This window comes from Strix aluco, chromosome 4 (assembly GCF_031877795.1).
Source record: "Strix aluco isolate bStrAlu1 chromosome 4, bStrAlu1.hap1, whole genome shotgun sequence".
Classification (NCBI taxonomy): Eukaryota; Metazoa; Chordata; class Aves; order Strigiformes; family Strigidae; genus Strix; species Strix aluco.
Genome location: NC_133934.1, coordinates 10,538,634 through 10,565,172, shown reverse-complemented (window position 1 = coordinate 10,565,172; position 26,539 = coordinate 10,538,634). Strand labels below are relative to the sequence as shown.

Genomic DNA, 26,539 nt, shown 5'->3' with positions numbered 1-26,539 from the left:
ATCATTAAAAGAAAATGGAGCAAATTAAATTCAACAGGCAACAGCATAAATCTGTACAAGAGCAGAAGACTTTTTTTTTTTTAAAGAGTTTTATTTGTGAGTAGAACTTAATGATACAAGAAAGAAAGAAAAATACAGGACTTTATTCTGCCCCAAAGTGTGTAACCATACCATACATGACTACGTTTCATATTGTAATACAAAGAATTAAAAGAACAAACTACAAAATTAGAAATTAAGAGTCATTGCATATGTGGTCAAGATAGATGGAGGGACTCCATTGAAGAACTGAAACATATAGCAATTAGTCATTGAGTTACGACCCTGCAATAAAACACAATTTAGCAAAATAAGTATTGTATGCTTCCTAGTGTACAGAGACATACAAGGTTAAGTACAAGCTGAAAGCCATTCGTGCCATGCAGTCCTGACTACACATCGCTGTCCAGGGGCTCTCCCGCACGGTGTCACTGCTGCTCGGTTCCACCCCACCTCTACCCCTTCCACAACAGGTGACCTCACATTCCTCACCGTACCAATTCCTACCTCGAAACTCTTCTCTCAGTTGAAGCTTTACAGCTCTAATTCCCCTTTCAGCTGTTTCCCCTTCGCTGCCAGAAACCAGCCCGAGGTACCAGCACCTCCCAGCCTAACCTAGGCCTCTTCCAGCCGTAGCTGCGTCCAACCGCTCAGCCCACCTCTCCCCTTTGATGCTTTCTGTTGCATGAATGTAAGGCGTTAGTTTTCTATTTTACCAATTGCAATGTTTAATATTGTCCTAAAAGGTTACATCCATATTCTGTGTTGTTACAGACACTTACTGTGAGTCAGTGTGTTTCCCTCTCCCACGCAGGGGTGTCAATGGTGTCTGCTGCTGAAACCAGAAATGGCTACCAGCCTTCCCTGCTTCTGGCTGGGGTAATTACACACAGGTCTGGAGAATTCCTGCAAGCTTTACCTGTCTGATCTTAAACTACTTTTACAATTAAGTGATAGACAGAAGCATGGCAATAACTGCAAAATAGTGAAATCAGTGGTGAAAGTGATTTTCTTTACCATGCTACATATTAAACAAACATTTATAGCAAACTGTGAAAATACATCTTTAAGGTTACTTGGGATTTCTGTACTTTACTGCTGGCAACAAAGAAAAAAATAATTAAAGAAATGCCAGTTTTTGTAAGTGAAAATAATTAATATTAAACAAGGTTAAATATTCAGTGTAATGCATTTACATTTTTATCGTGGGAAGGAACAAACACAAAAGGCTGCAAATAGGGTTTACACGCAGCGGGTCTGCATGTGCACCCAAGGGATTTTTAAGAGGGAAAAAAACCCCTGTGCTAAGGCCCAAAATACAACTGCCCATGCTTCACACCACCAGCTGAAAAACTTCCAAAATACTTTTAATACAGGTACTTTTTAACCTTTTCTAACAGCCAAATTACCATATGACTGATTCTTAGGGAGGCAAGATTGAAAGACAATTTCCCTCAGACTCTATTCACCAGAAATCAGATTGGGCTCTTTCAATGCACAACATGAGTGGAACACACCACAGTTATTTCAGTCCTAGACATCAAAGATGATTCCATGTGCCAGTTATAAAATAAAACAAAGTAAAAAACACCTTCATGTTGTTACAATAGTCAGAGGGGAGAAAGAGAGGAAGGAATGGATAGCCTCAAAGCTTGATTAGAACATGGTCTGTGATCACAAGCTTGCAGAAGTTTACATGTCAGTTCAAGAATACATCCCCCTTGAAAACACCACTGCAAAAGCAACCTCTCTAAAAGTCAATATTTAAGAAGAAATTTACTTGTGACTTGGAACAGAATATTGGAAAATAATGCTTCTCATGGTAAGCAATACGTCTTTTATTTTTAATCATGAACATTTTTTTATTCTTTCGTAAAGCAGTGCGGGCTTTAAATTAAAAAAAGTGATTCAATGCCTTCCTCACGGAAATCTTTTACGTTTAATTACAAATTAGGGATCAGATCTGTGGTAGCTGCTGAAAACACAGGATTAGCACCTTTTTGGACACTAGTTTCTGGTTATAACCTTAAACAATCAAGCCATAACTTGAGGGGCTGGTTGGATTACTTGTTGCATTCATTTACATAAGAAGACAAAACACTCAGTACGATCTGGTACATTCTAGTGGTTAATGGATTTTAAAATATGACAGTGTTTCTGCAGTGTGTTTGGCCTTTAGGAGTCACTCTTCTTTTTGCTCTTCTTCAGGAAGGAAGGAGTGCGAAACTTCTTTTTCTTTTTCGATGGGGACTTCCCTGGAGATTCATCACTACCTGCATCAGCTGCTGTCCCCTCCTCAGCTGTTGGTGTTACTGGCTCTTCAGCGGGTTGAGACTGGGGTTCCTTATTTTCCACTGCAGGTGATTCCGTTTGGCTTTTGGGCACATCTTCATCACATCTCCCTTCCTCCTTTCCTAAGGGAGGGAAGCCGAGTGCTTCTGAAGGCTCATCAGGGGTGAGATCTGGGAGGGTTTGCTTGAAAGTTGCAGCGTCACTGTCATCTTTGTAAGTCTGGTCCTGCTGTGTCTCTAGTGGATGGACAGACAGGGACACCGTTAGTTTACCTAAGTGTCCCTAGAACCGAGAAAGCGAAGCAAGTTGATGGTGAGCGTGCTCTATAAAAAAAACTAATAGATTTACTTTGCATAAAAGCCTTTGTAATAGGTCTGTTCTCCTTTGGCTTTGGGCACAGAGATAGAAATAAGATGTGCAAAAGTTTTGTTTGTTTTTAAGCTTCTTGCCACAGAACAGATAAAGCTGAATTCCATCATGTGGGTGTAAACCAGCAAGGAAGGGACTGTTCAGACTTTTCTCATGTTTTATTTGCAAGGACATGAGATTTTTGTACAGTAAGCAGGAATTAAACCTACAGTTTTCCTTGGCATTGAAGAGAGCATAATGAAATTCTGTATCTTGATTCTTTTTTCTTTTGGTGGGATAAAATTTATTGCTGGTTTGCAATGATCCGATACATGCAAATCCATTGATTTCTAAACAGTTGGCTTGCCAATTTTTAATCACAGTGCTTGGATTTTCATAATATTTTTCCATGAGATTTAACAGATGTTGCTTCAGAATATGATTTCCTATCACAAAGGCTTCACTTCTTTTGCAAGATATGAGTATATATTATGGATTCCTGTAAGTCAAATCCATGTAGTTTTATCGAATTAAATGAGTTCAGTGGGTTATGCGATACAGCTTTTTTTAAAAAATTTTAAAATGTATGTGACATCTAACAGCAAAACTCACCCCTGTATAACAGAGCATCAAAAATCTAGTGATAACTTTAGGTCCAAAGGTGAACCACTACTCCCTCAATTGTTAACACCTTCCTCACTCACCACTAAGCTTTAGAGATGTTCTGTTTAAAGCTTCACTTTGTGCATATACATTAACGACGAGCACTTCTGAAGTTCCCTGCAATATTCATCACTGCACTGTAGCAGAGAAGTATCTCGTTAGTTGTGTGAAATACATCCCCATTGATGTTAGGGAAGGAGGAATTTAGAACAAAATCCAGGCCATACTCATTGTAAGGCACAAGAAAACTATTTTTTCCCCCCTTTTAAATTCTTGTTCATTTTCATTTGAAAGGACTGAAGGCTTTCACAAGAACTTACAGAAAATACTTGGTACTTTCTCATTTTTCCTATGGAAATGACAGTGAGAATTCTTTTTATTTCTGGCAGATGGGATTAATAATCCTCTAATATATTTTAGAGGTCTCTGTCCTGTGGATACCTGCTAGAAAACCAACATGTTTTGCCTAGAGCACCATGAACTTCTAAGAGGTTAAATAAACAAAACACACTAGTATTCAGTGCCAAACACTCAGAATGCACAAGTTAGCAGTTTAAAAGTTATAATGCAGGCAGGATTTAAAACAGTAAAAAAGAGAAAGCAATTATGTACATTACAAACTGCCTCCTGAAGCTCCCGTTTAACCTGTATATGTATGTGACACACAAATTTATAAGAAGCACCACCTACAATTCTGCACTACCACTACACTCTTTTTGGATTTCATTTTACTTTTCAGGAATTAAGTGAAAGCACTGCTGAGCTCTTCTCCCTGGCATCCAGTGACAGGACATGTGGGAGTGGATCAAAGCTGCACCAGGGGAGGTTTAGACAGGACATTAGGAAGCATTTCTTTACCGAGAGGGTGGTCAAACACTGGACTGGGCTTCCTGGAGAGGTGGTCGCTGCCCCAAGCCTGTCAGTGTTTAAGAGGCATTTGGACAATGCCCTTAACAACATGCTTTAACTTTTGGTCAGCTCTGAAGTGGTCGGGCAGTTGGACTAGATGATCACTGTTGGTGCCTTCCAACTGAAAATATTCTATTCTATTCTATTCATTAGCTGGCCCAATTTTTAGAACAGGCACCATATTAGATCGTCAGTCAGTTTTATCTTTTTAAAATATGTTTAAAAAGAATTTTTAAAGTTTTAAAAAAGGGATTAGAAATTCTTAAAGAACAGGAAGCTACAGGCATTCTAACAGCGTTTGCCAGTTGGCCTCAGCACTGCATGAATATAAACAGTTTTATAATTCATTAATCCAGGACTGCTATCCTTCCCAGTTTGTCAAATTACCATCGTCTTTACTAAACATTATGCTGGAATCAAACAAACATCTGTTTATCTTGCTCACTAAGGGCAATATTTTACCAGAATTAGGGAGATTTACAAATTCCACATTCGATAAAGCAAGCATACAATATGTAAACACCTTGCTATTCTACTTGATGGATTTCGGTAACATAACTAGGAAGGTTTAAAAATGTATCTTGCTGCAAAACCTATTTACAGTTTAAGAATGCAGCAGTACCTCAGAATTTCTTAAGTTTTTTAGAATGATCATGTCTACATCCATGCTCTCTCTCCCTTTATATATACTGTGGCATAAGAGTTTGAAAAGGAACATTAATACTGGTGTGTATTTACAATTCACATTATTTATGAAAATAAAGGTTTACGCTTTTTTCAACACAAACGTGGACAAACATACAAACTAGACTGTAACTGAGTTAAACATAAAACAGTCTTCTGACTTCAGCTACGCTTAAGTAGGAACAATATAAGGAAAAAAGTTGAGAAGCAGCTGTATACCGAGAACACTGTCATTCAACAGAACTTCTGCCAAAGTTGTCATGGCGTGAACTTCCAGTTACTCTCTAAAATAAACTTTGTATGTTTGTCCTGGAAAACTTACTGAACTAGAAGAGTTTGTGGAACACAACTCTCAGTTTAAAAGAATTTTCAGGTTTGAGAACTTTATTAGTAACATCACAGGTGCCTACGATGTAGTTTGACTTTCATATTTATGACAAACACACTGACTTTTGGATATAACAGGACATACAAATGGAAGGGGCCAAACATCCTTATTACTTTAAGGTATAATCTGATGTAGCCTTGCAGATCTTGCTGAAACAGCTGTAGGAGTTGCTGCCACCAAGCACTTGCTGTTATTCCTTGGTTGGAATTAAAATTTCCCTACAGCCGACATACATAACATACATAGTAGTTCCATATCCACTTCTGTGCAGAAGTCTGCCGGGTACGTTTAAAATCAAGTCAGTGGTAACATTTCTGCACTGGAAGAGATTAGGAACTTTCTTGCATTTCATTACCAGGTCCAAGTTGCGTAGGCAGCAGCAAACTGTTGGGGCAGAAACTCCCAGACCTGTTTCAGCTATACCTGAAAGACAACTTCAGACTATTCCTTTTTCAACTGAGGAATCGGACACACAGATATGGAGACACATAATGTCACTTTTGCAGTCTCTTTCAAAGGGGGAGTGCATTTTAACGTAGGATCTTTAACTACCTAGAATTGCATGAAATAAAGAACTAAAGAAATCGGCATCTCAACTGAAAAAGCCTGCTTTAAAAAAAAAAAAGGCAAAATCAACAAAAAACCCTTAGTAAACAAAGATGCAAGAGTGAAGCAAAGCACATAAGCAGGTCAGAGTATGGAATGATACTTACTATGGTAACAGGTACTCTTTAGCATATCCATCTCCTGTTTGTAACGCAGCCACAAGAAGAAAAAAGCACAAGTAGAGAATCTATGCATTCATCACAGCCATTGTGTTAAGTTAGAAGAATGGTTGCAACCATTCTTATAGAAAACAGAATGAGATGAAGTAGTGAATGGAAGACTAACAGACAAGTGATATATCCAATGTACAAGGTAAAGGAAACAAGACAAAAATTAGATTACACCTATTCAAGATTGTTATTTTATCCTTTTTTGAGGAAAGTGCAGACTTTACCAGCCCTGCTCTCATTTTAGTTAAAACTACTACATAAGGTGAGCAAATAATGATATTTGGATTCAAATTGAGTTGGAAAAAGTATTTACTGAGGTGTAATCCAAGTACAATAATGTTTAAGAAATGTGCAATCGGTGAAGGAGATTTACCAAAGCATCTAAATTTGTGTCTGGTTCACCATCAGACACTATTTCATTTCAAAAGAGCAATTCTTTCTCGCAGAAAACGTACAAAAGGGTAAATCAGTTGAGAAACACCAAGAGATGACAAGGCAATTCTGAAGAGATGAAAATTTGTCTTTATATCAATGCACACTTCTTTATTATTGTAAACATAACGCCTATTACACTCATAGTTCAGTATAGTATATTTTAGGTAGTATAAAAATAAAATACAAGGAATAATTTACCTTTATTAGATACTAGGTCATATATTTTCATGCGTCAGTCACTAATGATGCAGTTACTGGTTTCCCCTGGCCCCCAAATCAGAAGAACATACCTTCCTCTATTTTAATCGGCGTACTGGGAGGAGTGCGCGCTGAGGTGTGGTCAGGGGGACTTCTCTCTTTCTGTTGCCTGCCATCTTCGGAAGGTTCTGCAGATGTAGACAAAGAGAAATTAAAAAGGCAGACAGAACCTTTCAGCATGTGAGAAGACAAAAGTTCCTTCTGCTCCATGCACACAAGATACAAATATATTTTTCCAAATCAAAATTCTGCCAGGATATTAAAGAATACCAAAACAAGCAAAAGAAAATTAAGTGATAGTTTGATATTAACAAAACTGTTCAAGTCACAGTTGTGCTCTGCGGTGGGTTTTGGTTTTTGTTTTCATAAGAGAGCATGAATAATGTAATTGTTTATGAATTGGTTTATCATGCTGTTCTGAAGAAAATTTGTGAGGAAAAACCACAAGATATAAACAAATGGGGGGGGGGGGGGGAGGAAATGCTATCAGACCTACACAACATAACGCTCTCTTGCTTGCTTTGTATTGCTGAAACTCAAGAGTAAACAAAATCACATCCCAAAAGAAGAGAAGACTGCACAGATAATCAGAGAAACATGCAGTAATTAAATGATTCAAACCAGATTTCACAGTGGTTTGTGTATTTGTTATTAGTAAGGAGGGTCCCCCCCCCTTGCTGCCAGGTTTAAACAGCCCTAGATCCAAAGGCAAACATTAATGGAGTTCACCATATATCCGGAACAAGATTAAAACATTGCTCCGTACAGTTCACCTACACAATTAAAAGTGAAATCAGTCCCACAGATGAGAGTCAACTGACAGAATCTCCAAACGGTGTAGATAAAGAGGTTGTTCCTTAGATCGCAAGCGCAACTGTACCATGTTAGTAATACCTGAGGCCTCAGCCAAAAGGTCAGGATTGGACCTTAACGCTTTGATCACTGCAGTATGAAATTCCTTATGGGAGGACTTCTGCCCATCTGGCTCTTCTCGGTTAAGATGTGTGATGACTTGCTGCGTGGTCTGACAAGAAACCCATGCAGCAAACTGAGTGTTATCTAAAGATTTAGACAGTGATGACACGTCACGATCCTGTAAAGTCTTCGTATCTGTTCCTTGAAAGGTTTTTGATCTGCCTTTCAAATCCAGAGATTTTTTATCTGATGTATTTTGTTCACTGATGGGCTGATTTCTAAGCAATGTACTCTGTTCCCCAGCTGGTGTCTGTCTCAGTAACACAGTCTCTCCATATTTTGATATCTTATCTAAGAAGGATGTAGCAATGTTACTGAGAGAATAAACGTATGCAGTTATACAGGCGTAACAGCAGAGTATCCCACCCGACATGGTCCAGTACTTGGTGAACTACTGAACACAAACAATCTATAACCGTTCCTACATTGTGCAACTGAAAAGCAGAAGCAGGGAGCACACACTGCAAAAGAAATGTCCCTTCTGCTAATTCAAAACCTAACAGCAGATAAGCATCCTAAGTATCATCCCTTAAAACTATACAGAAGTAAAGCAGGAAAACCACTTCAGATGCAGCAACGACCTCTTGTTACAGCACAATTCCCTCATAATTCTATGATAATTTAGAAACTCTGTGTGATGGGCCATTTCCAAGTAGCAATCAAATGCTGTTCAGTATCTTCCCTGTTCAATGAAGCCACAGTTTTCAATGACGTAGAAAACTGCATTTTTGCTGCTAAAAAGCAACACCATTCTCTCACCCTAGACTATCTCTAGTATTAAGGGAAACAAAGCGGAACAACCTGAAATACTTTGCAGTACCGAAAAAATTTTCTGACTGAAGTTTCAAGTGTTCAACTTCCTAATAGCAGTAGCCAGCCATGCTGAACACCTAGTTTGTCTACTAGGATAATATTTAAACTAAGATCTATGCATTTTACAGAATACGCCATTAACACTTACATCGCACATTCCATCTCCAATATGCTTTCTAAATTTCTAATTCACACTGGAAAAACTGAAACACACAAAAGCTGAATAATGTGTCCATGGCCTTTGCAGGTAGCCCACCTTCCAATTAGTAATAAACTTGCTGTTATAGTCTATTGCAGAAAAAACACACACAGAGAAACCAACCTTCTGGTCCCTTCTGCTTTCTTTCTACTTCTTTGCGATATTCTTCCAGTTCTCGATCAGTGAGTTTATTGAAGGGATTTGGTCCTGTTGTGCTCACTATGACCTTCGGTTGATATTCTTTCTCAATTATTGCCTTTGATGCAGTCACCAGTTCTCCCTGACAAAAGAAAATTAAGATACATCTGCAATCAAGCAGTAACTTGCAGAACCCTGAAAACTGCAGAGGCTACAAAGCAACCAAAAACAAAACAAAAAGGTAATCTCAAAACTGCTATATTTATTTTAATTTTAGATTTAAAAAAAATATAGACAGATTTTTTTTTTTTAAATTAATCAACAGCAGGTTAATATAAAGGAGAAAACAGGTCTCATTAATTACTCTTACAGACACATCAGTGTTTCCACCAGGTAATATCCACCATTAAGCAGGAAATCAAACAGCAGCCAAACAGTCTAGCTGAATTACACTTGAAGTATCAAGTTTCTTTTTCTCCTCACAAAAGAAACAGGATACCAGGCCCAACTTAGAAGTTCAGAGGACTCAGCTGAGACATTTTTGTTTGTGGTTTGTTTTGGGGTGTTTTGTTTTGTTTTGGTGGTGGGTTTTTTCTGTTGCTTTATTTTTATTAAGGGAAAAGCCATTTCTAGTGGCTACTACATAACATCTAACAGATGTTATTGTAAAAAGCCATCTTGTATGTGTTCTGTGTACTCCAGATTAACAGTTTATTACAAACAATTTTTATGTAATTAGTTAACTGTAGTCTTATACAAGTTAGCATAGTTATGTCTATAACATCTGTCATACAAGCCAAATAAAAAGTTATACAAATAAAAACAAAACATTGGCAATTCTAAGCACAGTAAGCTCCAATGGACAAAAGCAGCTGCATCAGAGATTCTCTAATGCTAAGGTTTTTAGTTTTCTACACTAATCATATAGTAAAGCCTAAAGCCATTGGCTTTTCATTGTCTCGGCTATGGAAGATGCTTGCCTGGAGAGCCGATGTATCTTTCAAGTGACTTGGTTAAGCATTTGTTTTTTTCACTGAACATACAGAACTCTGCTGACACTAGTGTGGGAATGACTGATGTGTGGTCTGTGCCTCATGTCACTGTGATACCTGAATTGTCTTCATTGTTGGAAAGAGGTATTTGAATTCCATTACCAAGTGAGTATGGTTTATCGATTGGCCCAAGTCATCGTCATATTCAAATGTTATTTGTACCAATATTTGAAAGAAAGTGTTAGAAAGCACAGTTCAAAAGTAAACAGCACCTGAACAGAGACAAACATTCCATTCCATGTCCATACTTGATGGACAAGCATGAGATCTTCACTGTAAAACTGAAGATGAAATTAGACAGAACACTGCTTTGGGTGCTAAGAGCTGCTGTGGACAAGGTGTCAGCACCAAAAAGGTGACAGACAAGAATGTCCAGATGGAATGAGGACAAGAGCGATTAGGTATTTCTGGAAGCCTCATGAGAGATTCTCCAGAAATCTGGTCTAGAGCAATCCAGGGAGGTAAGAACAGCTGGTTGTTAGAATCTGGGCTGCTCTTCAGGAAGCAGACACCAGTGGGAACTACTGCAGAACAAACAGGATAACAACAAGTATCCACTGTAAGATCCTGAAGGGAACTGCAGGAGAGAAACATCTCTAAACATTATAGATTGCCTCCATTTCTCCATAAAATAAGAGGAACTCTTGTCTCAGATACAGAATGTCAGTAAAATGTCAAAAGCCTTTTCTGAACTATTTCCATTAAACACCAGCTGTCCTAATACCAGAAAACCTCCAATTTGATAGTCACAGCTTTTCTTACAGGATAATGCAGAAAAAAAGCCATAAACACATCAACCTTTGTACAAATCCTAATTGTTTTGTAGCAAATGTAAAACACCCTCAAAACTACAGGTCCCAGCTTTTAATGATGGCAGAAAATTGGTGCCCGTGGCAACTTTATATTCCCCTCTATCTCTGCCCACCCTTCAAAGTAAATACCTAGTTTTAACTGAAACTCAGCAGTAAGTAACAGTGGCTTGTAAAGCCCTGATCTCAGGCAGTTTCTAGGATTATAAAAGTCAACAGAACACAAGACAGACAGCGCACACTGGTATCCCTGGAATGTTTAAGAATCTTTGTATCCTGTCTCTGCAAGTTAAATCCAGAATGACTGCGTACAACAACTTGCACCTGAAACAAAATTTTACTGAATGCCTATCAATTTAATAATGACAGGAGCTAGACACACAAGCTTGCAGCAAGATGACTAGTGCACTGGCATTATGTATTCTCCTCCTTAAGAGAGTACCTTTGTTAACCTTTGTACCTATTCCGTATTTGGGAATAAAAGCAGTGCATCAAGCTTATCACATTTACTAAATTAAAAAACAAACAAAAACCAACAAACCAAACCCAAACACACACAAAACCCACACCCACAATCAATGCAAACAAGTATTTGTACTAGGCTGAGTATCTTTGACCCAAGAGAAATAATAGTGAAAAGATCAGAGCAACGACAGCAAGCAGATTATGTATTACAAAGAAAATGCACTTGAGTTTTTTGGACTGTAAAAGCAGAAAAATCACATGAGAGACCATAAAGGCAAACCTTTGATCTGCTAAAAACTGTTCTCAGATTAACAGATCCAGTTTTGCTCAGTATCAATAATATGGAAGCAGTTCAAAGACTACTATGAAATTAAGGGTAGAAGGACTGATTCTATGGGGAAAATAAATTATAGTAGTATGTTAGTAAGTCTGCAACATAATTACTCTAAAACATGTACAAATCAAAGTAGGAGATGCATTGCTTCACAGAATAAGCCACAGAGCAGCCTTCGAAGAATTCAAATAAAAATATACAACACAAAACAAAAAGAGTAACACAGCACAAAAGGAAAATGAGTATAAAGGACTAAAAAGACAGTACAGAATATATTTGAGATTGTTAAATATGACACTAAAATAGACAGACTTTGCAGAGCCATCAACCTGTCCATGCCATTCAGAGATTCCTATGAACATTCAGAAAAACTGAACAAGAAAACTGGTCTGGAGTGGCTTCTAGTATTAGAGAGCCTGTAGAGAGGGAATAAATTGCTGTATAAGAAACTGTTTCAACACGGGATGACATGCAAAAAAATTAATGTTCTAGTGATTTGATCTGAATTATGCTGATACTAGTATTAATTTGATGATGATTCTAGTACTATTTTGATGACTATTTGAAGTCTGATTGCGTGTGTAAACACCTGAATATCAACAGCATTTTCTCCACTGTAAAAAATAATGGATAGAGTACATTCATGAACAGAATATATTTTCACTCCTGAGGATTTTGTAGGGGCATACTCTCCCACAAAGATCCAACAAAGGGAAAGGAATTTACAGCTAATAATATACAATGTACTTTCATACTAAGCTTGGACCTCACATATCCTACAAGGAAATTTTAGATTATCAAGTCATTTTGATAAAGCAAACCTTGCTTTCAGAGAAAAATTCAAAACTGCTATGAGGTGACCATCATTTAACAGGCAAGCAGTTCATCTTGTTCTCAGGGATGGACATGAGCAAAACTGGCACCTTATACATACCAATTTTTCTCACAATCAGACAGTAGGTTTATAATAATTGTCTAAAATTAACAATTGCTCTTAACACTATACGGCATTATCGCAGTGCTTTTACCCAAAACCCCCAAGATTCTTAAAGTATTGTTCATGTAGAAGTCACCATTAAAACACAGTGCCACCCCTGGGGCAGAACTGAGAGGCTCTTCATGAAAAACAAAGCCACAGAGTTTCCATTCTAAAGGAAGAAACATGAAATGGGTCATTCCCCTTTTACTTAAAATTCTTGAAAATTCTTGTGAATTTTTTTTTTTTTTAAATCAGATTGCAGAATGGTCACTGGTAAGAATAACCAACATTCCCTCTCATTCAGCCAAGACTGCAGCAGAAGCTTAGTTAACCAAGTCTATGACATGAATAAAACTACACGATGCACAAGGAACTTGTGTTGCAACATGGCCAGGACTTCTCAGAACATGGACAAAGCAAGTGACAAGGCAAAATGGAGTATTTACTACTGCAGCCATAGGCACAGAAGACTCAAAGCATTACATGCATACTGTACAGGATTTTTTTCATCCGAAATAGTGCGCATTAGTATTCTATATAAATCTCAACGTTAACTGAAAACATAATACATTTTAAATGTTACTGCAATCAGATGGAACTTTTTACTTTAACAGTAATTGAGTGTCAAAGAATTTGTCAATTGAGAACTTGTAATTATTTGGCACTCAAAAGCCCTTGATGTACAGGTCGCCTCAAAGTTTCATTCAAAGTTTCATGTGAGGTTTATGTGGTCATCATAAGATTGCTTATACTTCCTTTGTTTAACAATACATGACTGATTATTGGCATAATCTTTCTAGAAAATGTCGTTTGTGGGGTTTTTTGTTGTTTGGTTTGTTGGGTTTTTTGACTTTTTGTTGTTGTTGTTTCTTTGTTTGTTTTGGGGTATTTTTGTTGTCACCACCACCACCACCCACCCCCATTTATTAAGCGTTCAGGTCACAATCCATATGAAGATAATAAAGATTATGAAAGAGGCCATTCCTACTGTAATTAACATTGTGATCTAATTCTACACATTATTTCATGAGGAAAGCACTTTTGTGACACCACAAAAAGGAAACACATCATTTGGACATCTAAACCCTAACATTATACTACTAAGCAAAATCATATAACCAATAGACCTTTTGTTGGTTCCTTGCCATCTACAAAAATGCATGTAAAATATTTGACTAGTTTTATAGAAAGATGATGCCTTTATTCAAAAATAATACTTGAAAGATACCTTCTACATCACTGATAAAATAAACCACATGTGTTGTGATAACTAACGGATGGCTATCAAAAATAATTTTTCACTTTGACGGTACTATTAAGCAGAGAATAAGAGGCATGTACTGCCTGGAAGATTTGGGCTTTGTTTTATTTTTCATCTTAAATCTGGAAATAGTGTTTTCTTATTTTTCCTTTCAGAACATGGATAAAACAAACTGTAATCTGAAAAACATCTTTATCAAATTCTTGGTATGTTACAACAATCTGTAATACAAACTGGCTCATTACACTACAAAGTGTTATAAATTCATGAGATCTGTAACAATGATGTAATTCAAAGTAGTCTGGTTTTTGATGGGAAAGCTATTCTGATAATGAGATGTTAGGCATAACCTAAACCAAGATTTAAGAATCTTTTAGATAAAATACTGGAGCAGAAGACATACTGATGCTTGACACACTGTGCTTCCATGTTAGATCACCTCTAAGAGGCTCCTTCAAAACCTGGGAGAGAAAGACAGCTAAGGACAGATGGTTACCAATGTGCAAACCATTGTTCCTGTTTACTCAGCCTGAGGACTGCCCACCCCAACCATACACGCATCTCTTGAATTTATTCTGTATTTAAAGTATATTACGTAAGCATGAATACATCTTTGAAAGCCAATCGATTCTGGGAGTTGGGGCATTACTCAGCAACTCTTGTAGATAACCACAGGAAGTTTTAAGGAAACAAGACTTCTAGCAATGGAGGATCAGAAGTTGACAGCGTTTGTCAGCATGACACTCTGAACATGTGGATATCTTCGGAATTACACTGATGTAATCAGGCTGAGATTAAGCTAATTCAAAATGGATCTCAAATTAGAGTAATTCAACACTAAGAGCATACGCAAAGAAGCCCACTATATGCAGAACCTAATCAGCACCTTAACATCAAAAGTGTTTCCTCACCAGCTTCTACAAAGAAAAAGATCAAAATCCTTAAAAGATACTTTAACAGGGTAAAGTAACTGCTTGTATAGTTGCATATACGTAATTTGGAGATCCATCTATTTTTTCTTCTTTTCTAGCCAAATCATTAGCTAACAGAGGGAAAAGGTCAGGGTAAGGAAGAGGTAAAATGAAGGGTGAACAACAGCATTTAGAGCAGTATGACAGGGCAGTACCTTTCTAACAGACAGAGATTTAGCGGGACTAAAGGCCTGCTCTGTGAGATCGAGCCCTTCAATAGATTCCGTACAGTCTGAGAGGGGAGCATCCTGCAACAGTAAATTGAGTAAACAGAGCAAACCGAGCCCAGGCTTTAAAACATCAACCAAAAGCATTATGATGCTTGCTAAAAACATGCAAAGAAACAGTAACTGGTAGATAAAATTGCAAATGACAATGAACTGACATGCACACAATATGACACTCAACATGAATAATGCTATGGACATGGTAAGACTCGCCAAACTTTAAAAAGTACATCAGAAAATACTTATCTGGGGCAGTTAAAGCACTTGCATATATAGAGCTTTAAAGTCATTCAGCTACACAGTATAACTGTATAGCTCCAATTCTTACTTTACTTTGAGCTATGATTCATAAAGTCTTTTAAATATCCAGATATACTGCTTTTAAGTTTTACTGATGCATAATAGCTTTTTTCCAGACTGCTCTTCAAACAAAATATTATGAAGCATGATAAAACATACTGAACACACAACACTACTGCCCCATAGTGAGCCTGCTGTGCCCCATATTAATACTTCAAGGTACATAAACTTGGAAAACAAACAAACAAAAAGTTGTCACAAAGCCCAACTAGTTTTGAACATGAATCTAACTCATATAAATAAGCCTTCTGAATTTCATGCATTACATTCAGCAAAAAAGCCAAGAAGCATCCTCCACAGACATGCTTGGGCTACATGGCTGAAGCCTCTTAAATTTCTGACCCTGAGCACTCTCGCAAAGACAATGGTGTTACCTCTAAGACTTACCTTATAAACAGTTACTCTCTGCCAATTAAAGAATAATTTTATAGTGATATATTAGGTGAAAGCATAGGATATCGTAGACTAACTTTAAGCTAATAGTTTGAGGCATTTTATACTCTCACCTGTACAAGACTCCTGTCCACAACCACCCCAGAAAGAACCTGTGATTGAGGGCCTGCAGTTTTAATATCTTGTAAATTCTGCTCTCGGATCTGTAAAGGAAAGCAGCAGAACACAGACACATGAACAACAGACAAAAGTGAACCACATTTTCTTATTTGAAAAGGGGGTGGGTGAACCTGCCAACAGGCTGCAACTAGTGTTGACTGCTATAGCCCTACCCATCAAAAGCTGTGCTTATAAACACCACTTGAAGATATGTGCTCAGGTTCCTAGTTGCTTCCTCACATTTCTCAGAATTTAGTCTTTTAAGTACCACAGCAGGTACTGTCCTTTGCGCTTTAGTACTGGCTCATGGTAAAACGCTACAGATTAGGCAACAGACAAGCCCAGTTTGTGAAGAAACATGAGGAGAGAAAAGAAGCTGAGAACCCATATTTATATAAGTCTATTGTACCCGGCCAGTCATTTACAGGTTTCTGTCACTAGCCACTAATCACTGATATTGCACGACAGTATCATCTTCCTACAGAACTTACTGTAAAACACTGCACAACATTCAGGTTTTGCATCTAGTCAGGACCATATTCTCAAAAGGGCATATAAATATCTTCCTATACACTCCAGAGTACTCAAACACATCCCTTTAGTTGCATCCCTAGTAACTCCCAGTTCTTTCCACACAGAAGATAGGAACAGAAACTGGATCTTGAAATCTAGGTATTATCTATTTAAATTAGGTATCTTACAGTGGTAAAGAATTCATACCAACTGACTCAAATTTATTTCTAAAATATTCTGGTTCTTGTTCCAAGATAAATGAAGAAAAGCATGCATCCAGGAAGACCTCTACTTTACCACTAAAAAGGACATTCAATTATATAAAAATACATGCATACAAGTATACAAACACAAGGTATTATTAATACTTGGTATTTCAGGAAGTATGAGGATCCTGCATCATCTGTTCTTGTTTCTAGTTTACTACCCTTCTCATCATCAGGAAAGTAAAAAGTTTGAAGCTTTACTTCTCTCCTCTTAGTTGCTTCATTCAAGTTTTTAATAAAACATTATTTGTGCTTCAGTCACCAAGAAACTGCTTAGCAATTTCACCAGACTTCTCATTTCAGGTAATTATTATCTTACAGTGCTGAGTCAGGAAAAGCAAAAGCTCTGTCAACCTTATACAAATTATTTTAGAACAAATCAGTATTCCTGCTAGTACCCCTGCATAGAGATTTTCCTGTGACATAAAGCTAACTCCCATGTTCCATACAGCCATCAGAAGTAGCAAAACAATCCAGAACAGGTTAAATATTAACAAGATACCAGTGTATATTTTATACTTTAAAAGAAATACAGTGAAAAAATGCCAATGCATCCAACGCTTTCCTGTTGTTAAACTGGTGACAACAAGGTCTGAAATTCGAAGACTGGAAAATTAACTGCTAGGTCATTTCAAAGAGATTAACATGCAGTTCCAAAGGCCCCAAAAATTTCTGCAACAATCACAGTATATTATAATATAATAAAATATAATGTAATATGGAGAGAGATCCACAGCTAGGTCACAATTTCAACTGGTGAAACCAAAACAGGAAAATAGATCACTAGCATAAAACTATGATCTCAGGGAACCAAATTACTACCAGGTTTAACAGGCTGCCCAGAGAGGCTGTGGCTGCCCCCTCCCTGGCAGTGTTCAAGGCCAGATTGGACGGGGCTTTGAACAGCCTGGTCTAGTGGAAGGTGACCCTGCCCACGGCAGAGGGGTTGGAACTAGATGACCTTTAAAGTCCCTTCCAACACAAACCATTTTACGATTCTATGACAAACTCAGTGGTGGCTGTTTCAGAGGTAGCCAGCAACTGGTCTGACAGTAACAAAATATAAGACAATGAAAGTCTTCATATAGCTGAGAGCAATATCATTTTTTTTCCAAGATGACTTCAGAACATTTAGGACTTGCTTCCATATCTAGTTATAAAGGGGCAGGACAGTACCAAAAAATTTCACTATAGCAAAGAAAGTTATTTCATTAAAAGTACACAACTTAATTGTTGTGATGACCAAGAAAAAGTTATTTTACTGCTATTACAAACCTTGTTCCTCATTTCTTGGACCTCCTTTGGATTGGTGTTCAATGGAACAAACAGGTTAGGGACAGCAGAGGTGGCAGTTCTATGTCCATCCTCTTTAGTCCACTGTAATATCAAGAATAGTTGAACAGTCAGAATTGCTGTAATGGCTACAGACACTCAGAGCAGCAAATTCACGTAACAGTTGATCATGCATTATACATAGCAGAGAACTGAACCAATGATTGTATTCTTCTATTCACTCCGAAGACTATTTAAGGTGCTTCCTTCTTCAGTAATATAAACTGTACCTTCAGATATATTTCTAAATATCAGAATCATTCTATTAAGTCAAGCTAATAGCTAATAACAACAAAAAAATAGAGCCAGTTAACTTGCAAATAACTTCCACCCAAAACAATGCAATTACTACAGCTATGTGCAATTCACAGATTAATGATTGAAAGGTTTTTAAGCTGTTTTTTCTGCACACTTGACCACACTGACAACTGCAGTGTTCCATGTGTCTAAAAAACCGTCTACTTCTCAGTTTATGAAGAGACACATTAATACAGGAGAAGGAAAACTCCAATACAATTAATTATTCGTAAGGACTTTTTTATCAGAAATTTCACAATGAGTTCGTATTTGCTTGAAAAGGACACTATTCCTTACCCAAACAGAAGTACAGCAAGATCTAAGACAAGAGCTCTAAAACCCTGTTACTGCTGTTTTCATTTTCTGCACTGGGTTTTTTTACAAAATAGCACAAGAGAGACAGAGAGATCATTGATTCAATCCTCCGATACTCAACAAACATCAAAGCGAACTTAAAGCATAAGATGACAGAAGTATGAAAAGCAATGTGATGTCACTAACCAGGTTTAGTGAATGACTCTGTACTGTGAAGCAAGAGTGGGCATCACCAAAGTTTTGCATTAAAACAAGCTACTTCAGCAAAAGGTTCTGTTTCCAGAATTAGTTTCTGCACAAATAAATAGCTGTATCAGCACAGCAACCTAGAGGAACAGTTTGGTGATGTCGAATATTTTATAACTCATAGCTTAAAAGGTTACAAAAATATCCCAAACACAAACTTGAAGCGCTTCATGGGTTCTTCATAGAAGGTTGCTTTATTTGATCAGTGCATTTAGTATGGAGCTCTGCTTAATTTGATACACAACTAACTCTTTATCTTGATATGTTTATTATATGTGGTGTCCTAATTTCCAATCACTATTGCATAGAAAATGCACCGAACAGTAAAGCAAACCCATTTATAGAGCAAATGCTATGCGTTTTTTCCTGAGTAACTTCAAGAAACAATAAGATAGCCAGAAACTGTCAAACTTCAAAAAGCAACAGAATTTTAAAATGTTTTGCAACTGTAAAGTAAAAAATGGAATGAACATGGAGCTGTGAAATACTCACTGATGATTATCTTCTCAGATAAAAACTACTCCAGCTTTTTATTAAAGATAGTTTTTAGTCAAAACATATATAAAAACAACCTCAACATAACAAGCTACTTTTTCTTTAGGTTAATAACAAACATTTAAAAAATTTTAAATACACAAACCTGTTATACTGTACGAAATTTTCTATTGCTTCAGTATATCATTAAACAAGACTAGTTTCTGAGCAGGAATTTTGCTTCAATCTTTCACTGATAATTTCAAATATAAAATACTACCTACTTCGTGAGCTAAGGTTGAAAAACACAAACTGCTCCAAAGAGATGCATAGCTTTAAGCTTTCTTCCAATCCAGGCAAAACTATAGTTGAGTTTAGTAAAATGTTGATAGTACAAACAATGTATGTATATATTAATCCCTTAAACCAAAAAGACCACCACAAGAATACCACAGAGCTAGAGGTCCTCTGTTTTTTCAGGACTTTCTGCATGTTAACATTATATTTTAGTACGCACATTGCCTGAGTAATCATTCCACAGAAGTATTCAAAATATAGAGAATTCTGAGTGTATTCAGAAGTGAAGCAGAGTTTTGTAGGGGTAAATAAGAATGAAGAGGTGTTCTGGAAAAAAATAATGTGTATTTTTTTCCTTTTCAAGAGTACTAGTTTTTGGGGGTTTTTTAAGACTCATCTGTAACCATATTACTACTACACATAGTACCACTACTGAAGTACTACTGAACTACTATAGTTCAGCTTGAAGTCAACCGTTACAAAAGCTTGTATGGGTGCAACACCCTGCCTACAGTTTGGATGCTCTGTATATACCCAAGAAAATACCAAAACCACAGTTACAAACCAACAGCTACTGATGTCCATTTGAAAGCATTTGATACTTTTGCTTTTCAATTAACATATCTTTCAGTGCAAAATTTAACTGTAAGCAGCATTGATAAACAAAAAAAAGCACCGGTTGCAGAATCTATCGATTAGTGCCTGCTGATGGCCTGAGCTGCACTTTAGTCATGCCGCACCCAGCTGATACTTTAGGAAAGACTTTCCATTTATGGCCATCTACTTACATGCAACACTACATGCAGAAGGCAGCTGGTTGTGAACACTCAGAGGCTTTGGGGTAGACAAAAGCACAGTAAACAGGACAGGAAGAGGAGCTGAGAAACTAGACAAGAAAAACTGCTTAAGGGGGAAAAAAGAATACTTGGAAATCAATTCTACCCTCTCATACATAGAGAGGGTTGCAAACGGTTTGCAAATTAAGTTGGTATATGTAGCAGAGGGTAGAAATTTGATTATTTTTATATATACTTATAGAAAAGTACATTGAGTAGTTAGTTTCAATTTTAACTGAAAAGCTTTCATGCAGATAGAATTAGTAGTTCCCCAACGCAGCCGTCCTTAATTAAACCATTTAAATGCAGAACTCACTCTGTCAAAACTAGGTTTCAATCTGTTTGGTCATTAGCTTGAAAAGCCAAAAGAAGACCAGAGGCTCCAAAGTCTTAAGCAGTTTTAAGCATTAACAAGCAAGATGCTTTTTACAGCTCACATCTAATCAAAGCCAAATTAAGTGGTTAGTAAAACACATTTAGTTTTTTTATATAAGAAAGAAGAAAAAAATTAGGAGAGTATTCTTTTTCTTCCCAAAGCCTCTAAGTGCCAGCCACCCCAAGTTGCTCTACATCATCTAACTATGAACAGTAAGGTAGGCACAGACCAAGCAGTTGGTAATACAGCTTGGCACGCAGACACCGGACGAGAGAGACTGCAGCAAGGGTTTCACGTGATCGTGTGTAATGTTCGTCCACACCTTAGTCTTCGACTTGGGACTGCTGCCATTCTGCCCTTCTTCAGAAGCATCATCCCCTCGGCCAGAGTTCAGCCACCTTGTCTTCTCTCGCTGCTGTTTCTGAAAACTGTGTCTGAGGGGGGAGCAAGTGCCTGATTCGCCATCACTAGTAAAGGAGTAACCTGTGACACTAGCTGGAATCTCAACATCGCTGTACTTTTTAGATTTCTCTCTCAGAGCAGGGCATCGATATGGATAGCCGGTTCTGTAACCCTGAAGAAGCAGAGCAGCAGAATTAATCTTCTACATCTCCAAGTTTTTCAACAGATGACTGAATTTTGGTTTGATCCATACCCTTAATTGCAAAAACCATTCTACAACACAGCCTTTTCTTTACTTGCTGTTCAACAGTTATGGTGGACAAAGCCACATCAAAGGTGGATTACACACAATAACGAGGCTACATTAGCATCCTTTCCAATCTAATAAACTTCTGAACCACTAATTTAAATGAGTCACCTTTTTTGGTAAATCAAACTTTAAAAACTTTTTATCAAGCTTTTATGAAGAATTTACAGTAGTCCTGCAAAAGGCACCAAGGTCATCGAAAAGTTCATCAAGACCAGCGCTATGGATCTGCCTCTTCTCACATTCAAGCAAAAAGATTACCACTTGTGTAATTATGTCTTTGACAGATTAAAAAAAAAAATCATTTTCTTTTTGACTAGACTAGTTTACTACACTTCTAGAAGTCTACACTTCTAAAAGCAACACAGTACCCATAACTGTTCAAACTATTCCCCTTTCAATGTCTGCACTTTAAAATAGGGGACTCGTGCATGAAAGTTTCAGTTCCCTTCAAGATGAAGGTACGTATTCAAATAGGCATGATAGCATTAATAAGTGGACAGTTACTTGCCAGCCTGCATTTAATCAATTCAATTATAGCAAGCTACTGGGGAATCTAATATAGTGCTCTATCACATTAGCACAGAAGGTATAATCATAAATTTATGCACTGTAAATGTCTGAAGTACTTTTCCCAGGAAATTTCTGAACTAAAGTTTTGTAAATTATAGTTCTAGAAAGATTTTGCTCTAACACTCAAAACAATGAAGACTGATTGTCATAACTACATATGTGAAAGTGCACAAAATAGTGATAGCTATTTGTTAAATTATCAGTCCTGCCCTCTCTTTTGGCAGTTCTTCCTAATTAAACTGCAACAAGGCAAGCTAAATTTAAATTTGGAATGCATTTAAGGAACATGTACTTTGTGGTTATTGCCTACGTATATACTTCTTCAGAAGCTAGGTTTTTTTTCCCCTGGGGAGTTTTGGGGAGGCAGGGAGAAGGGAAGTATATTGGTGTTTCCTGGTATTTTTCATGGAATTCTCAAGAAAACGTTCAAGTCTCTGGAGATGGATTTAAGTCCAAACGGAGAATCTTGACTTTTCTTTGTACCATACTCCAGCTACTCATTTACACTTTTTCTTTTTTTACTGCATTCAAATGTATTGACTGTTTCTCACAATTCTAAATCAAGGACATAAAAAAGCACCTGTATTATACAAAACGTAGGGTAGATAAAAAGATCTCTTCTGCATTCTAACATCTAGAATTCAACATATTGTATACAAGGTAAGGCTTCAAAAATGCCTTTTTTATGTCCACATTCTCTCCTCTCCCTGATCTTCTCTACCTATATTGTTTTTCTCTTCCAATTCCTCTGAACGATAGCATTTCACTTTTTACCTTCCCTAATACACTGGTCATGTTCTCCCCTGCTTTCTGCCATATTTTGCTCAGTATTTAACATATAAAAAGGACATTTAACAGTTTGTCTAAGAAGATTCCACTAGCAAACTATTTTCAACACAGCTCAAAGAAAAACAGTGTGAATAGACTACCTCCCAAAACACTCAAATTCTTTATTGATAAAGCTACCTGTAAAGAACCTTCAGCTCTGAGTATGCAGACTTAGCTTTCTTTGTCGAGTTTCCATGCACTAAGCATTGCTGAGGCATTATCTTGGCTGCTGCTCCATCTTTTAATGATTAAAGTGCACCTTGAGTAATTATCTACTGCCTAATGTAGTCAACTATCCAATATAATACATGGCTATTTGTAATAGTAAGGGCCTGTTATTGGATGACTGAAAGCTCCTTTCTATCCCTACACTCCTAGCTTGTAAAAGGATATTTCCTTTGTGATCCTGCTTCCTGCTTGCAGTAAGAAACATAAAACTGGTATTCCCTACAGAAAATGAAATCCAACTGAATCTACTGAAGGTACCAGCAGTCAGTGATACAGGGAGTCCATTGTCCATAGCCAACCACATTAATAGTCTCATTATTGCTCACTCAAATCAGTGAGAATTTTTCCATTGACTTAGGGTTATGGCTGATCACTTTGTCCGATATGAAAATATTAGATATTTGAATTACTAATGAAGTAGCCTGAATTTTTTTTTTTTCCATACTACAGAGAGGACACTGATCTAAGGGGGGGGGGGAAACCCTATTTATTTACTACATAGTAGAAATGGTGGATACTGTTTTAAGGTATCATCATCAGTGCAGATCCTGTCAGGGGCACATGCAGCACATGACCATGAAGACCACAGTTAAGACTACAAAGGAAAAAAGATTAGTTAAATCACAAATCAGAAGACTACGTCTGAGTATTACAGTGACCATAGGTTTTTATATGTTCCTTACCACTGTCTACAGTCACCACTTGGAGCCTTCTGACAGGATACCATTAAAGCTGGATAGCAAATGTTGGTAGCTGGTCATTCATTACAGACAGGATTTTACTGAAACCATTTTATCTAAAGAATTTTTATTTATTTATTTATTTGAAGTCTGTCTTTTGAGTTCTTCTAGGTTCTAGTAGAGTGTTACAAAGTTAAATGATGCTGGACCCTGCATCTGATAAGACATTAACACTGTTTTACACATTTTGGGAGGGGATGGGAACAGAGGGGAGGACAAAGAGTAAGGAGTAGCAAGCACCACAGTACTCTGATTTGGAAGTACCAAATCACACAAGGATCCCCTCTGATCCCATCGATAATTACCAGATTATGAATACAGAAGTAAATCTGCTATCTGCACAAAGGACACCTGAAGCATTCTTGACACTCTTCATGTTGCCTCCTCCTCTGAGGGCCCTTAATCTCTGGGAAAGAACAGGCTGTATAAACTATCCCAACTACATGCAGCCCACTTCACAAATGTCCCTTATTGCAGCTTTTAAAGTATTTTATACATTGTCATATGAAACAATTAGACAAAAGCGCCTGCCTTACCAGATTATCAAGCATTCGCATAAGAGCTTCAAATTCCTGTTCGCCAATCTGCCATTTTGGATGGGATACAGTACCCTCACCTGCTGGAGACTCAGGGGAACGAGACTTGGCTTTATACTTTCCAGGATCTAAAAGCACTAAATTGTCAGGTCCACCTGCACTGGCCAGGGTACGTACCTTGAAAACAATAAAGTCATTTTAGGTTTCTTGAGGGGGGAAAAAAACCAACCAAAAAACCTCCAAAAAAATGACATCAGAAAAACCAGAAGAAATCTACTTCATTTTAAAGCTAAATAAATTAACATACTTGTATAAAAGTTGTCTTAAGGCTTTGAAAATATCTCTGTTTTAATAGGCAGTATACATCAAATAGATGGTTCCAATACAGTATTTGAACATCACTGGTTACACCAATATTGTGCATGTCCATGCACAACATAATGATTTCACAAGTCACTGTCTTAATTTAGACCAAAAGTTTAACCAGTGTTAATCTGTATGAAGATTAAAGCAGCACACTGTATTATTACATAACATACTAAAATTCTTACTTGAATCTCACAGGCAAGCACTAGATTATGAATGTAATAGAAAGCCTCCTCAACAGTCTCACCAACTGATACTAAGCCATGGTTTCTGAGAATAAGGACCTAGGGAGACATTGCAAAAAAAGTTAACAGCAATAAGGCAAGTATTTTCTTGCCCTTGATTAAAGAATATACCTCCCCCACCCCCACACACATACTTTTCTTTAATTCTAGATGTAAACTGACCTTGCTTTTAGGCCCCAAGTTTTTCTGAATAACCACCTTTTCTTCATCATCCACTAAAATACCATGGTAGTCATGATAAGCTACTTCCCCTAGAGAAAGTGCTTCAGGTGAAATTGGCAAGAGACCACACTTCATTGCAGAAACCTGAGAAATATTAAAACAACTAACTTAATGTCTTGCAACGGAAAAAAATGGAAAAATATAATAGTGATAGAATTATAATAAAAATAAGTTTATATATATTATATGTATGTGCTCTTTACAGGCATACACAGTGGTCTTATACTCCATTCCTAAAGCCTCTATTTTTCACAACTTCTGGTTTGAATACAAAAGTCACACTGAGCTTGGACCTGATTCAGTATGGCTTCTTTACATGACATCAACACCACTATGAAAAGACTCAGGGGAAAAAGAAAAAAAAAATCAACTGCATCCTTCATTCCTTTCATTCCACCCAGTGGTTTTATTCTCTTTTCCCCCCCAAAAAAGAAGAAATTTATTGACACACTTTGACACAAGTAATTCCACAGCACTGTGTGTAAAGTTAAGGAACATTTTTAAAGACTACTGTAGAATTTACAGTTTTAGGAATCTGATCATTTATCCTTAAAATGGTTGTATTGCTGCTATTAATGAGCTTTTAAAAAAAAAAAAAATCAGAATGTGAACTTTGAAATAGAGTCACCAGATGACTCTCTCAACAAATTCCAGAGAGGTAAAACTAGCTTGTAACCAGTTGCTCTCATGAGAGGTGTTGGAAAAGTTTCAAATATTTAAGAAACCCTTGATAAATTGTGCTTTACAAAATATGCTAAAGCTCTTATGACTCACTGTCAAAATATATGCTCTTTTATGGTAAAGGACACACAAATATGAAATACGTATTTTCCAATTACAGAGCTCAATTTACTGTCCGACCACTCAGGTAACAATCAGATAAGGAAGATCTGATTGATTCAAACAGAACCACACATTTTAAGGCAGACTTAAAGGCTCTTTGCCCTTCAAAAATGAAGCAAATCTACGATTAAGGGGGACCCACCTATTTTCCAGTTGGGTGGGGTGGGGGGAACAGCACAGATGACAAACTAAAGGGTGTGCTTACCGCTGCCCCTGCCGGCGTATGAATATGAACAATGCATTTAACATCAGGTCGAGCTGCATAAATTGCAGAGTGCAAAGTAAAGCCAGCTTGGTTTACTCCCAAATTAGTGCTTCCACGATCAACTACATCTCCTTGAATGTTGATTTTAACCTGGGAACAAAAAGA

At 37.2% G+C, this 26,539-nt stretch overlaps 1 protein-coding gene across 17 annotated transcripts in view; it reads right to left on the bottom strand.

The window, feature by feature from the left end:
- Positions 1-52: 52 nt before the first annotated feature.
- ADD1 (adducin 1) overlaps positions 53-26,539 on the bottom strand; it is a 66,668-nt gene continuing 40,181 nt past the window's right edge. For 3 of the 17 annotated variants that reach the window (XM_074821979.1, XM_074821981.1, XM_074821980.1), the window contains exons 6-17: positions 26,375-26,524; positions 25,267-25,410; positions 25,045-25,143; positions 24,494-24,670; positions 21,109-21,453; positions 17,982-18,083; positions 15,882-15,971; positions 14,944-15,036; positions 8,903-9,059; positions 7,687-8,058; positions 6,825-6,920; positions 53-2,567 (exon numbers count right to left, since the gene is read on the bottom strand). In XM_074821979.1, the coding sequence (XP_074678080.1) occupies positions 2,215-2,567; positions 6,825-6,920; positions 7,687-8,058; positions 8,903-9,059; positions 14,944-15,036; positions 15,882-15,971; positions 17,982-18,083; positions 21,109-21,453; positions 24,494-24,670; positions 25,045-25,143; positions 25,267-25,410; positions 26,375-26,524 (2,178 nt within the window). In that variant the 3' untranslated portion in view covers positions 53-2,214. The other 14 variants (XM_074821985.1, XM_074821986.1, XM_074821983.1 and 11 more) reach the window with 14 other exon arrangements.